The 12,594-nt window shown below is 33.5% G+C and overlaps 1 protein-coding gene across 1 annotated transcript; it reads left to right on the top strand.

The window, feature by feature from the left end:
- Window positions 1-581: 581 nt before the first annotated feature.
- On the top strand, window positions 582-2,284 carry LOC145167084 (NAC domain-containing protein 92-like). The gene is made up of 3 exons (XM_079086166.1): window positions 582-855; window positions 948-1,219; window positions 1,671-2,284. Exons 1-3 carry the CDS (start codon window positions 669-671, stop codon window positions 2,112-2,114), a joined length of 903 nt encoding a protein of 300 aa, XP_078942292.1. The 5' UTR covers window positions 582-668; the 3' UTR covers window positions 2,115-2,284.
- The last annotated feature ends 10,310 nt before the right edge of the window (window positions 2,285-12,594 follow it).

Genomic DNA, 12,594 nt, shown 5'->3' with positions numbered 1-12,594 from the left:
TAAAAAAAATTAATTTTATTTAATAAAAAAAAAGTGAGGGAAGGGTTTCCCACGGTTTTAGGTGGAGAAAGAAAAGTGAGGGAAAGAAAGGTATGACCCACAAAAAGTGAGGGAAGCTTCCCCCCATACCCTCCGGTCTAATAGCATCTACCTTTCTGTATATTTCTCATAATTTTTTCCTTGGAGAATTTCAAAAAATTTATAATATTTTGTGAAAATGAAATTATTTTTTCAGAAAATTACATCATTTTTCCAAAAAAAAATATCATTTCTGAAAAAATCAAGTTTACAAAATAAGACTTCAGAAAAACAAATTGGCAAAATTAACAAAGCTTCCTCACAAAATGGATCATAATTTTCATATAGATATTTTAAAGAAAAAAAAGGAAATTTGATGCTACATTTTTACATATTTTGACATTTGTGTGATGAACTCTATATTTAAACATATAAAAAAAAACATTCATTTTTCGGATATTGTTTTTTGGTTTTACATGAAACAAAATAATGGGCAAAAAAAGAAGGCCAAAAAGCTTCAAACTAACCAACCCAACTTGTCTCTCCATAAACACTATTTATGGCTTCTCGATCCTCTTCGCTTCTTTAAACTACAAAACCCACGAAAACCTCAACCAAATTTCTTGATTTCACTTATTACAGAACCTTCAATGGAAGACAATCATGTCAGCCATGATCATGAAGAACACATAGAACTGCCTCCAGGCTTCCGGTTTCATCCTACTGACGACGAACTCATAATTCACTACTTATATCGGAAGGTGTTTGATGATTCTTTTGCAAGTCGAGCCATTGGAGACGTTGATTTGAACAAATTCGAGCCATGGGAGCTTCCATGTAAGTTATTTGACCATGATCATGAACCCTGTTTTGTTTTCTGAAACCTTTTATTTTTTGATTACTGATTTTGGTGTCATAATTCAATTCAGTGAGGGCGAAAATTGGGGAGAAAGAATGGTATTTCTTTTGTGTTAGAGATCGAAAATACCCAACTGGTTTAAGATCGAATAGAGCTACAGAAATGGGGTATTGGAAGGCTACAGGGAAAGATAGAGAAATTTATAAATCAAAAACACTTGTGGGAATGAAGAAAACTCTTGTGTTTTATAAAGGTAGAGCTCCGAAAGGAGAAAAGACGAACTGGATCATGCATGAGTATAGATTAGAAGGAAGATTAAAGAATCTCTCTGCATCATCAAAGGTACCATTTTTATGAATTTCTTTACTCTGTTTCGATGATTCTTGCTAACGTTTTTGCTTTTTACGATTGTTGCTCTGGTTTCCAAACTACTTTGATGATTATGTCTTTGCTTTTGAAAATATTTTTATGATTAATTCTTTGTTTTTTCAATTATTTGCTGCATTTTTATGGTTGTTTCTCTCATTTTGCTTTCTTTTGATTGAACTTGCTCTGTTTTTACACTGTTTATCCTCGGTTTTGATGTTTCTTTGCTCTGTTTTTACTCTATTGTAATGGGTTTGCTTTGTTTTGATGATTCCGTACAATGTTTTATATTTTTTTGGTTGTTTTGGATGAATCTTACTCTATATTGATGATTTTTTCCTTCTTTTGATGAATCTTGCTCTATTTTTTGATTGTTATATTACTCTGATTTTGTCGTGTTTTGCTGATTTTTGCTCTGTTTTTGTAGGGTGAGTGGGTGATTAGTAAGGTATTTGAAAAAAATTGTGGAGGGAAGAAAATTCACATTTCTGGGGTTTCGGGCATTAATTGCAATTCCTATGAAGATGAATTAGAGCCTTCAAATTTGCCTCCATTAATGGATGTCTCAAGAACAATATCCGAATCTATCCAAGAACAGAAACCTACCAAGGAAGACTTGATTGAAACTTACAACAAATCAATTTCCATGATGCCTTCAATGAATGATAATATTTTTGGGTTTTCAAACAACCAAATGGTTCCAAACATTGAATACTTGCAGTACTATGATCCTTCAATTCTCATGCTCTTGATTGATAAAGATGATCATTCAAACATGCAACAAAACCCAAAAAGTGAATTTGGGAACAATCAAGATTATGCCATGAATTTAGCTGGATTAGTGGACCTTGATTGGGTTTGGAATTATTAAGTTTATAGAGTTGCATGAAAGGTTTAGTATCTTTTTGATTAATTCTAATGATTTGAAGGAAATTAAGGCGGATTTAAAACATGTAAATTATCAAAGTAGTGGGGTTTTGTTGTTTGGTTTGAGGAAACGATTTGTTGTTATAAGTATACGAACAAGCAATACACAATTTTTGTTTGGAATAAGTCATACATAGATATTTTTTTAACGAAACGAGTTGAATAAGACTTTTAGGAAGATGTACATGTCTTGTACAAATCTTCTACTCTTTCATCTTTTATTCCTATCTTCCAAAGTGTTTGTACTTATTGTTTAGAGTAAATTACACGAATCGTCTCTAGTGTTAGTGTCAAAATGCGCGTTTAATCCATATTTTCAAAAATTAACTCAGACCGTCTCTTGTTAGTTTAAACGTTACACTCTTCATCCCTACAGACATAAAAGAGATCATATTCCCTTATTTATTTCTTTTTGATTTATTTATTATCTATCGACATATAATCTATTAAAAAGTTATTTAATAAAATAGAATGAATAATTAATTTGAAAAAATATCCACCCTACCCGACAATTATTATCTCTTAGTTTTTTTTTTTGGAAAATTTCATGTATACCCTTGTTAAACAATAAAATATCGTATTTGCCCAGCTGAAAACCTAAATATCATATTTGTCATTCTTAACATTTAAAATATCATATTTACCCAAAATCTTATTTTTAAATAATTTTTTAATAATTTATAATCAAATATTGTGTTTTATAAATATTATATTTAAAATAAAAATATTAATTGACCATATTGTACTTGAATATTAAAACCATTTTCACATGACTAACTTACCACTAACTTACCACTAACCTTGGAAATCAAGTACTGTATCACCGAATTCATGCAGGCTTCAAACTACGCCTTTTCCCTTTGTTCAGCATCAAGAAACCAATTGATCAACCACTAGGTATTTATCGGAAGGAGGAATAAAGGTGACACCAACAACCGACTTCCCAATTTTTCTATAAGGTGAATTTCGTTCCTTAACCACATCGATTAACTACCGACAAATTGCCGGTGGCCTTTGATTTTACTCTTATCAAGATGGGTTTTCATGTTTGAAACTTTTTCCACATACACTTCATAAATTCCTTCCTTAACTACTTCAATCGAGAGGATCAATTTCTCGATCATTTACTTTAGAATCAGTAACATAGTACGCATAGGTTGTAATTTAAGATGAAAAACAGCGTTCAACTTAAGTACTAGGTGAGTAATCAAAAATCAGAACTTTCAATCAAATTTTGATAATATGAAATTTCCAATCAAAATGTTATGAATCAGAATTGTTTGATCGATTATCAAAATTGACAATATCAGTCTATGTTCACGTTCAATTACTTGATCCGACTTTAATTCCCATCTTCCCGCTTCTTTGTTGTACAAATGTTGTTGAAGGCGACATTGAATGAAGCTTTTTTTTTCTAGCATGCGTCGTGTGTTTATGGTTTCAGTTGGTGCAGATCATAATCGTAGCTTCCATTACGTAATTAGGAAAAGGGTTTAATATCAAAGGGCAAGTTGGTCAATTAGCCATTTATTTTCAAGTTAAATTGATTATAAATACCAAAAGTGATAAAAAGATTTTAAGAAATATTCAAAAAATAAATTTGGACAAATATGATATTTTAAAAGTTAAGAAGGACAAATATGATATTTAGGTTTTACCTTGGATAAATACGATATTTTATTGTTTAAGGGTATACACAAAATTTTTCCCTTTTTTTCTTACTTGATCATAAACCACCACCAACCGACGATAACAACACCGCCTCCCCTATTGTTGCTTCAAGGATCGCCACCGGTTGCACTTGATGAATCTAAACATCAACATAAGTGGAGATTTCGATTGGCAGGAAGTGGATGAATGAACGAATTCATGGGAAAATCGATTTGATTTCCTTCCTAACCCTCAATCCTATTTTGTTTTATCTATTTTTTTTATGATTTTCTTGAGATATTGCAGCTAACTCGTTCATCAACCAAATCCAAATCAAACTAGAATCTTGACATAATGATATCAGAATCAGAAAATTTATACTTGAACTCAACCAAAACCTAAAACCCGTAAGCAACTCCAAAACCTAAACCTACCTATCAGAACCTACAGATCGTAGTAAAAGAAAGAACCTAAAAAATCAAACGATAATCCCATCAACCACCACCAGATCGATGACTAAGGGCCCATTTTTTTCAGAAACCCAAATGAGCTCATATGAAAATGAAGGAGCTTTTCAGAAATCGAAATCGAAGACTCCATCCATGGTCTGAACTTGTCGACTGCTCAACGTTCTCCAAACCTGAGTCCATATCCAACGAAGACGCTGTGGAACGAATACGACCACAATCTGTATGATATCAACTTCGACTTAAATTTCTGGAACCATTTTCGATTTCGATTTCTGGAACCAATTTCAGTTTCTTTTTTATTTTGGATTGGTTTAGTGCTTGTTCCACTACTATCGAGGACTCTCAGATCGATTTCCTCTTTCGATCTTGTTTGGTGCAAGAGAGATTGAGAAACCATCGTTGCTGGAACTGCAATAGAAGGTTGATGGTGGCCGGTGGTGGTAGTGGTTATGAGGATACTTTATGCTTTCAAGTGTTTTGAGAGGAAAAAGGGAACATAAATATATGCGTTGTACTTTTTTTTAATATATATTGAATTTAAATAAATAAATAGATAAAATAGTAACGGTATTATAGTCATTTTATATCTGGTAAAGGATTAAGTGTGCAAATTTAAAGCAAAGAGGGATGAAGTATGCAAGTTTTAAACAAACGATGGACGATCCAAGTTAATTTTTGAAAATAAGGACTAAACGTGTCATTTGGCATCTCCACGAGGGACGATTCGTATAATTTACTCAATTTTTTATTTTTCATTCACTTTTTTAATATAAATAATAATTATTAATTTTAAAATATTTAACTTACTAAATAATATATATATATATATATATATATATATATATATATATATATATATATATATATATATATATATACACACACACACATAGAGAGAGAGAGAGTTAAGTTATTGTGCATACCAAAAGATTAGCGAGAACCCGATAACTCCTAATTCGCTCATCATTTTTCAAAACGAATACCACCATTTGTCTCCAAATGTTGCGTCTAAGGCATATCTAGGCTAAAAAAGATTTGACAATTTTTTTTAAATGTGCATATATACACATTTGAATGTTCATATATGTGCATGTATAAACATTTAATGTTTTTTCAAAAAAATTCAAAACAAACACAAGAATGAGACTGTAATATCAACGTTTAAGAGAATCGCAACTTGAAAACGTCAAAAAACACAGAATACATAAATGTGCATGAATGAACATTTAGATGTGCATGAATGCACATTTAGATGTGCATGCATGCACATTTAGATGTGCATATATGCACATTTTCAAAGAAAAAAAGTTCTTCAAATCTTTTTTTGGAGCATGGATCTCTCTTAGACGAAAGTCTAGGAGTCCAATGGTTGTCTTGGTATTGAAAAATGTTGAGCATATTAGGATTTCTCGGGTTCCCACAAATCTTTTGGCTCTCAAAAGAACTTATCTCTCTCTCTCTCTATCTCTCTCTCTCTCTCTCTCTCTCTCTCTCTCTCTCTCTCTCTCAAAAGAACTTACCTAAGGGTATTTTGAATTGTCTTTGAGATTGGTCACTATTTGATGAATAGGTGACGGGTATAGTTGAGATTCGGAGCAAGACCTATTCAGCTATTTGTTCAGACTGAGAGGTGAGTTTTCCCTCATTGTAGTTATGGATCGAAAGCACCGATGCCGGCCCACTGAGTTATATATCGTGGTTTAGAAGATGTTGCTATGATGTATTGATCTGTTAGTACTGAGTCCTGGTATATATGATGTTGTTATACAATAATGATATGTAGATTTGGCTGTTAGTCTGTTGACTGGTTATATGATTATATGTTACTGTTATATGTTATCTGTTATGTATATATTGACATAATATGGTTGGACTGAGGTAGTATTGCTTTTTGCAAGCCAAACTTATGTTGTGGGCTAGACATAAGCTGTGGGCCTGAAGGGCAAGCCAAACTTAAACTGTGGGCCTGAAGGGCAAGCCAGACTTATGTTGTAGGCTCGGAAGTAAGCCAAATATGAGTTGTGGGCCTGAAAGGAAAGCCAGACTCATACTGTGGGCTTAGATGTAATCCAGTATGTTAGTTGCGGACCCAGTATGCATGTTGTTATATGTTTGTGTGTTGGTACTTTGGGGGAGTTCACTAAGTTTTGGGTTATAGTTTCAGTTTATTGTTTCAGGTACTTCAGATGATCGTGACATGGTGAAGGCGTGATCCTGCACATCTTTTGGTTTTATGTTGTTTGGATTTTGGGATACTTTGATTACTAAATTACACTTTTTGAAACAATGGTTTTGTAAACATTTATGGTTATGATTAGTTTTTGAAAAGTTCAAATTTATTGTGATTATGGGATGTTACATGTTGGTATTAGAGCCTTGTTTTGAGAGAATTGGATGAAAATTTGTGTGAATCCAGACTCAAACTAGGGAACTGCAAAAGTTTTAAAAATGGTTTTCAAAAGTAACCAAAGAAGGATGCGATGTGTACTATCAGCCAAAGCAATAAAGTATACCCCAAGTTACCCATACTGTTATTTGATATGATGTTTATGATAGAACTACATTGCTAGTGATAGGCTAGGGATCTTCAGGAATTGCATGATAGAATTGTCTGATGTATGATGCATGATAGCCTAGCAGTACTTATTGTATGAAATTGACATCATTACTATAGTTTCTTAGTGTATGCATCATAGTTGTACGTAAAAAAGATTTTATAGCATGAGAATGTTTGATTAGCCTTATTTCCTGTTCCTTGTTTGGTTGTGGGCTTAGGGTAGAACCAAGTATTCAATTGTGTATAGGATCCAGTGTTATGTATGATTAGAATGTATGAGTGGCTACAGGGTTGGTGGAAGTTGATGGGTTTTGAGCATTTTAACACTCCTAAGTTGTGCATGCAACCCTAGAAACCTTGGATATATGTTTTCTCTATTATACATGCAAACTTTCACTTTCCAAGGTTTCATCCTAACTAGCATACCATGAAGTATATGTAATACAAAAATCTAGTATAATGACATACCTTTTCTCGTAGCTTGATTCCTTAAGCCTTTAAGAGCCTAGCACCCCAAGTGTGATGCCTCAAATGCTTCACACAACACCACCAACAATTGGAAGAACTTGAGAGAAGTATACTTGCACTCACAAAATCGGCTAGCCCTCTTTTGTTTTCACTTAAGTGCCGATTTTGGATGTTATGGAGTTCTTTATATAGTGTGACAAACTAGGGTTACACCATGTAAACCCTAATGACCTTCCATATCGCTCATGCTCCATGGGTTAAAACCTCCATGAAGTATCCATGGGTCACCACATGGGTTTAACCCAACATAAAGGATTATGGATCATAAGCCCACTATATAAGAGTAAATGATTTACACAATCAATCCCCATTTATTTAATTAGTCTCTTTTGATCACAAAATTAATTCCAAACTAATTCTTGATCAATACTAAGTAAATAATATGATTTCATATTAATATATTAGAACCTATAATATATTAATAAATCATAAATATCCTCTTCTCAAAAAGTCCATCCTTCAGATTGTTTCGGTGCCATGCAACCCAAATAGACCATGCTACTCTCGGGTCAAGTACATACCAACTATAGTTATAGGCTTAGACACTAAATCCAACAGTCTCCCACTTGGATAAGTCTAATAACTATAACTGTAAGTACGACTTAAAACACCGACTAGCAATCGTAGCTCTTAAAAGCCTCTGTCGAAACGAGATGCTCCATTTTAGATAAGTGATCATATAATCCTCTGTTCTCAACATATAATCCGGACAAATACATGGAACAACGTCATACTTATTGTCCAGCAGTTTGTTTCCCGATTTCCGATTTGTTTGACATAGAACTTAATCGAACACATCAATTTAGTTCTCACCGGGCCCGACAAATAAGTCAAAACAAAATCATCGAGGTGCCCAAGATATCGCTTTTAATCCTCCAAGGACTAAAAGGAATAGATAAACTTCGACAATATATGCTTGCACTAACTATTCATTGAATCATACACAACATCACGTTTTATAACATCGAGTTACCGATGCGTTTTCGTACTATCAATGTACAACCAACTCATTGTCAACAACTCATATATCTAGGTTTGAAGACTTATATGATATTATCGTCTCACGATCACTCGAGATGAATTCCATGAAGTGATACTGTTGGATTAGTGTCTAAGTCCATAACTATAATTGGTATATACTTGACCCGACCCGGGATGGTCCATTTGGGTTGCATGGCATCGGAACAATTTGGATAGACCTTTTGTGAGAAGAGGATATTTGTGACATATTAATATATTATAAGTTCTAATATATTAATATGAAATCATATTATTTAATTAAGTATTGATCAAGAATTAATTTGGAATTAATTTAGTGGTCAAAAGAGACTAACTAAATATATGGGGATTGATTGTGTAAATCATTCATTCTTGTATATGTGGTCTTATGATCCATGATTCCTTATGTTGGGTTTAACTCATGTGGTGACTCATGGATACTCCATGGAGGTTAAAACCCATGGAGCATAAGGAATGGGTAAAGTCATGGGTTACATGGTGTAACCCTAATATGCACACTATATAAAGACCTCATTGGTTGGTGAAATCGGCACTAGTGCATACACAAGAAGGCAAGCCGATTTCTATGAGTCAAGTATCCTCTCTCATGGTTATTCCAAGATGTTCATGATGTTGTGTGAACCATTTCAGGTGTCACACTTGGGGCACTAGGCTCTTAAGCTTCATGGAATCAAGCTACAACAAAGAGGTATGTAATTATACTAGATTTTAAATTACATGTACTTTATATTATGCTAGTTAGAACAATACCTTGGAAAATTGATATTTGCATGTATAATAGAGAAAACATAGATCCAAGGTATTTAGGGTTGCATGTACACCTTAGGAGTGTTAGAATGCTCATAACCCAACAGTGGTATCAGAGCCTAGGCTTGTTTTCAAGTTATACATGCTGAAATAGCTTAAAAATCGAAAATTCCGGCTTCCTGGGCACTCGACTCGCCGAGTCCACTAATGGACTCGCTGAGTCCATGAAGAAATTCATCCTACTCGTCGAGTAGGTTCATACACTCGACGAGTAGAACTCCTGACAACATATTTTCGACTTTTAAGGCTGGAATTGGTCTAGAATCATTACCTTAAACTTTTTTGGACTTATAAAACCTATTTTTAATGTGGTAATGATTATGGTAAACCAATTTCAAAGTTATTATCAAAGTTTCAAGTTTTATATATGTTTATATGTTTCTTGAAAATTGTTGATTATGAATGTTCATGATTATGAGTTTTGATAGATCATAGGAATTATGTGCAAATTGTTTGTTAGTATAATTCTTGATCTTAATGACATTGTATGGACTCCATAACTTGTCCTCAAGTTATGGATTACCAAAAGTTTTTGTTTGTTACCTTGTTTTATGAGTTAATTTAGATTAATGAAAAAAATTATGTTTCTAGTTTTTTTCAATCCAAATTGATCTAAAAGTAGTTCATAAAATGTTTTTTTTGTAACTTGTCCTCAAGTTATATGAAAAGTCACATTTATGAATCTTAAAACTCATAAAAGTGCCATAGGTTACAAAATGAAAAGTCATCTTTGTCATAAATATTTTTATGAACTACATAACTTGTCCTCAAGTTATGGATGTTCAAGAGTCTCTTCATTAAAGTTTTTAAAACTTTAATTAAACTCATAAGTTATGAAAATCCAAGAGTTTTGAATAGTTTCAATACTTTCCCTCAAGGTTTGGAATTTGTAAAGTTTACCCCTTATGTATACTTTAATGCTAAATCAAACCCTAGAATTTTAAAAGGTTAAAATTCAACCCTTATACTATTATTATAATTTTAATTATATAGATATGTATAAGATAAAGTCAATCTTACTGTTAGTAGGCCTCATTCACGAAGCCGGTCTATAAGGGGGGGTATAAGGTTACTGCCTATAAAATGGCAGTTTAATGGGTGTCCACTCTCACCCACCGCTTCCTTGACTGGTGGAGGGTCGTTAGCCGAACGGGTAGATAAGGACTAAAATTCTCCCTTCATTAAAAGTATAATGATAAATACTAAGTAACTAAACACTTATAAATTCCCAATCTTAGTTACTTAGGAAAATGTGAAAACGTGCTAACCCATGAAATTGCACTTTGCACCTTTGTTAAGCCTTTAGTGGAGCGTGTGTGGTTAACCGGCACACTAACATGGGACTGACAATGTGTGGCAAAGGGTAACTTAATGTTTATCATAGATTGGTGGAGCGCGTGTGGTTAACCGACACATCAATTAGGTGATAAAGTTAAGGGTACCAAGTTAATTTGCATGGTTATTCACACCTTGTTTGTGATCCTCGGCATCCCATTCACAAACTTGAGAGGGCACAATCGAGATTTAAACATGCCATTGAAAGTTCAATGAATCTCAAAAGATCTAGGAGTTTCAATCCAATTAAAACTTAATAATTTATTTTGTTTTTCATGGTGGAAATTGGTAAATCGTCATTTACCTACCTTCAAATATTTTATAACTTGGATTACGGCATCCCTTTTCTAGTTATAAATAGTTTGTTGGGTCCTAGCCTTAATATTTCATATTGGGTGTTATATTAAGGACTTAAATCAACTAAAATTGAATTTCTCCCTCATAAATGTCTATTTCAGACAACTATGGTCTTTCCAAATCTTTAGGAACAAACCTTCCTAATGTAGATGATATCCCACATGGCAATCAAGGTGAAAGAGTAATCCCTTTGTTGTGCATTAATGGGACTGGAAATCATGCTTCACTTCCTCCACCTCCTCTAATAATTCTCCCTATCCCACAAGTTTCAAGACTTGAAAAGTTCTAAGTCACTCAATCCCTATTGGCAAGCTGGGAGAGTCGGGTGTCAAAGTCTCGAGGTAGCTGGTTGTTGACTTGGTTCTTCAGTCACTCCCTGATGACAGATCACGACATGACCCTTAGTGATCTTACCTATTTGCTTGATGCTGCTAAATCAACAATTATTTGGAGCATGGGTAAAGAAAATTAGATTGGAAGATCTACTTCCCAAACCTATTTGGACATTGACAATGGTGAAATTGGAAGTCCAGAAAAGCTTTCTCTTCCCAATAGAAAAGGATTGGCCATGGTCAAGTCATTTGACCAATGGTAAAGAGAAAGGCCAAGTCTGAGACAATCAAGTGTACCACTTCCAAAAGGTCGATATGTTTCTTTTGCCAAAGGAAGGGACATTGGTTGCGAAGCTGCCAAATTTACCTGGAAAGTTCATAAGGATGGTAAAAGTAAAAAAGGTTTGACTTTGCTTGAGGTTAAAGTCCATTATCTAACTCTATGAGTCTTTTTTGGAGATTCTTAATACATGATGTAATGTAATTACATTTTGATGTTTTGGAAGAATCAAAGGAAGCTTGAAGAAAGAGTGTGATGATTCTGATTGCGAAGATGGATTTTGATCGCATGGTTCGATGATCCGAATTTTGAACTGCTGCTTAAGAGTTATGATATATTGCTTCGGAATAGATAACAACATGTTTTTCATATGTATTTGCATTGTAAGGATAAAATTTTTCCTAAAGTTTTAAAATAAAAGAAAAGGTTTTGATTTATTTTAAGTATCCTTACAATGACATTTGTGAAAAATTGTTGTTTATATGTTTCCATTGATAAGCAATATTGGAAAATGGATTTGAGTCTTTCGTTTGTGGTAGTGTCATAATTTACCAAATAAGGAAAGATTCTCATCACCCAAGTTTCAGTTGGATAGAAACTTGGAATCATGCAAGTTGTATTGTGTGATGAATGAGAATTTTCATCTTTAGGAAATTAAGACTAAGTCCCTGTTCACATGTATATGTGAGTCAAGAGAAGGACTAAAGGATCGGGTGCACTAGGTTGTGCGCTGATCAGGTCCACCACAAAGAATGATAAGATTATTCATCAAGATTTACTAAAGTTTAGTAAATATGGTTATGCTTACAAGTTTAAGTGTAATTCTGAAACATTGGAAAAGTTTCAATGTATGGAAGAACGGATGAGAACAATCAAATAAGGCAGAAAGATAAAAGTTTCTCCAATATGAAGAGATGGGAGAGTACTTGAGTATCTTGTTTTATGATTATCTTAGTGATTATGAAACCACATCACAATTGATCCTCTAAGGACACCTTAGTGCATTTGTTTGACTAAGGAGAGGAATCATGAATTGTTGAACTAGTTAAATAAAAAGATAAATCATACTTCGTTCCAAAATCAACTCT

This window comes from Lactuca virosa, chromosome 3 (assembly GCF_052849685.1).
Source record: "Lactuca virosa cultivar CGN04683 chromosome 3, Lactuca_virosa_CGN04683_v6, whole genome shotgun sequence".
Classification (NCBI taxonomy): Eukaryota; Viridiplantae; Streptophyta; class Magnoliopsida; order Asterales; family Asteraceae; genus Lactuca; species Lactuca virosa.
This window is presented reverse-complemented; position numbering and strand designations above follow the sequence as displayed.

Coding starts and splice junctions, on each gene's coding strand:
- LOC145167084 (XM_079086166.1), top strand. CDS start 669: ATGGAAGACAATCATGTCAGCCATGATCATGAAGAACACATAGAACTG. Junction 856..947: donor CGAGCCATGGGAGCTTCCAT/GTAAGTTATTTG, acceptor AATTCAATTCAG/TGAGGGCGAAAATTGGGGAG. Junction 1,220..1,670: donor ATCTCTCTGCATCATCAAAG/GTACCATTTTTA, acceptor CTGTTTTTGTAG/GGTGAGTGGGTGATTAGTAA.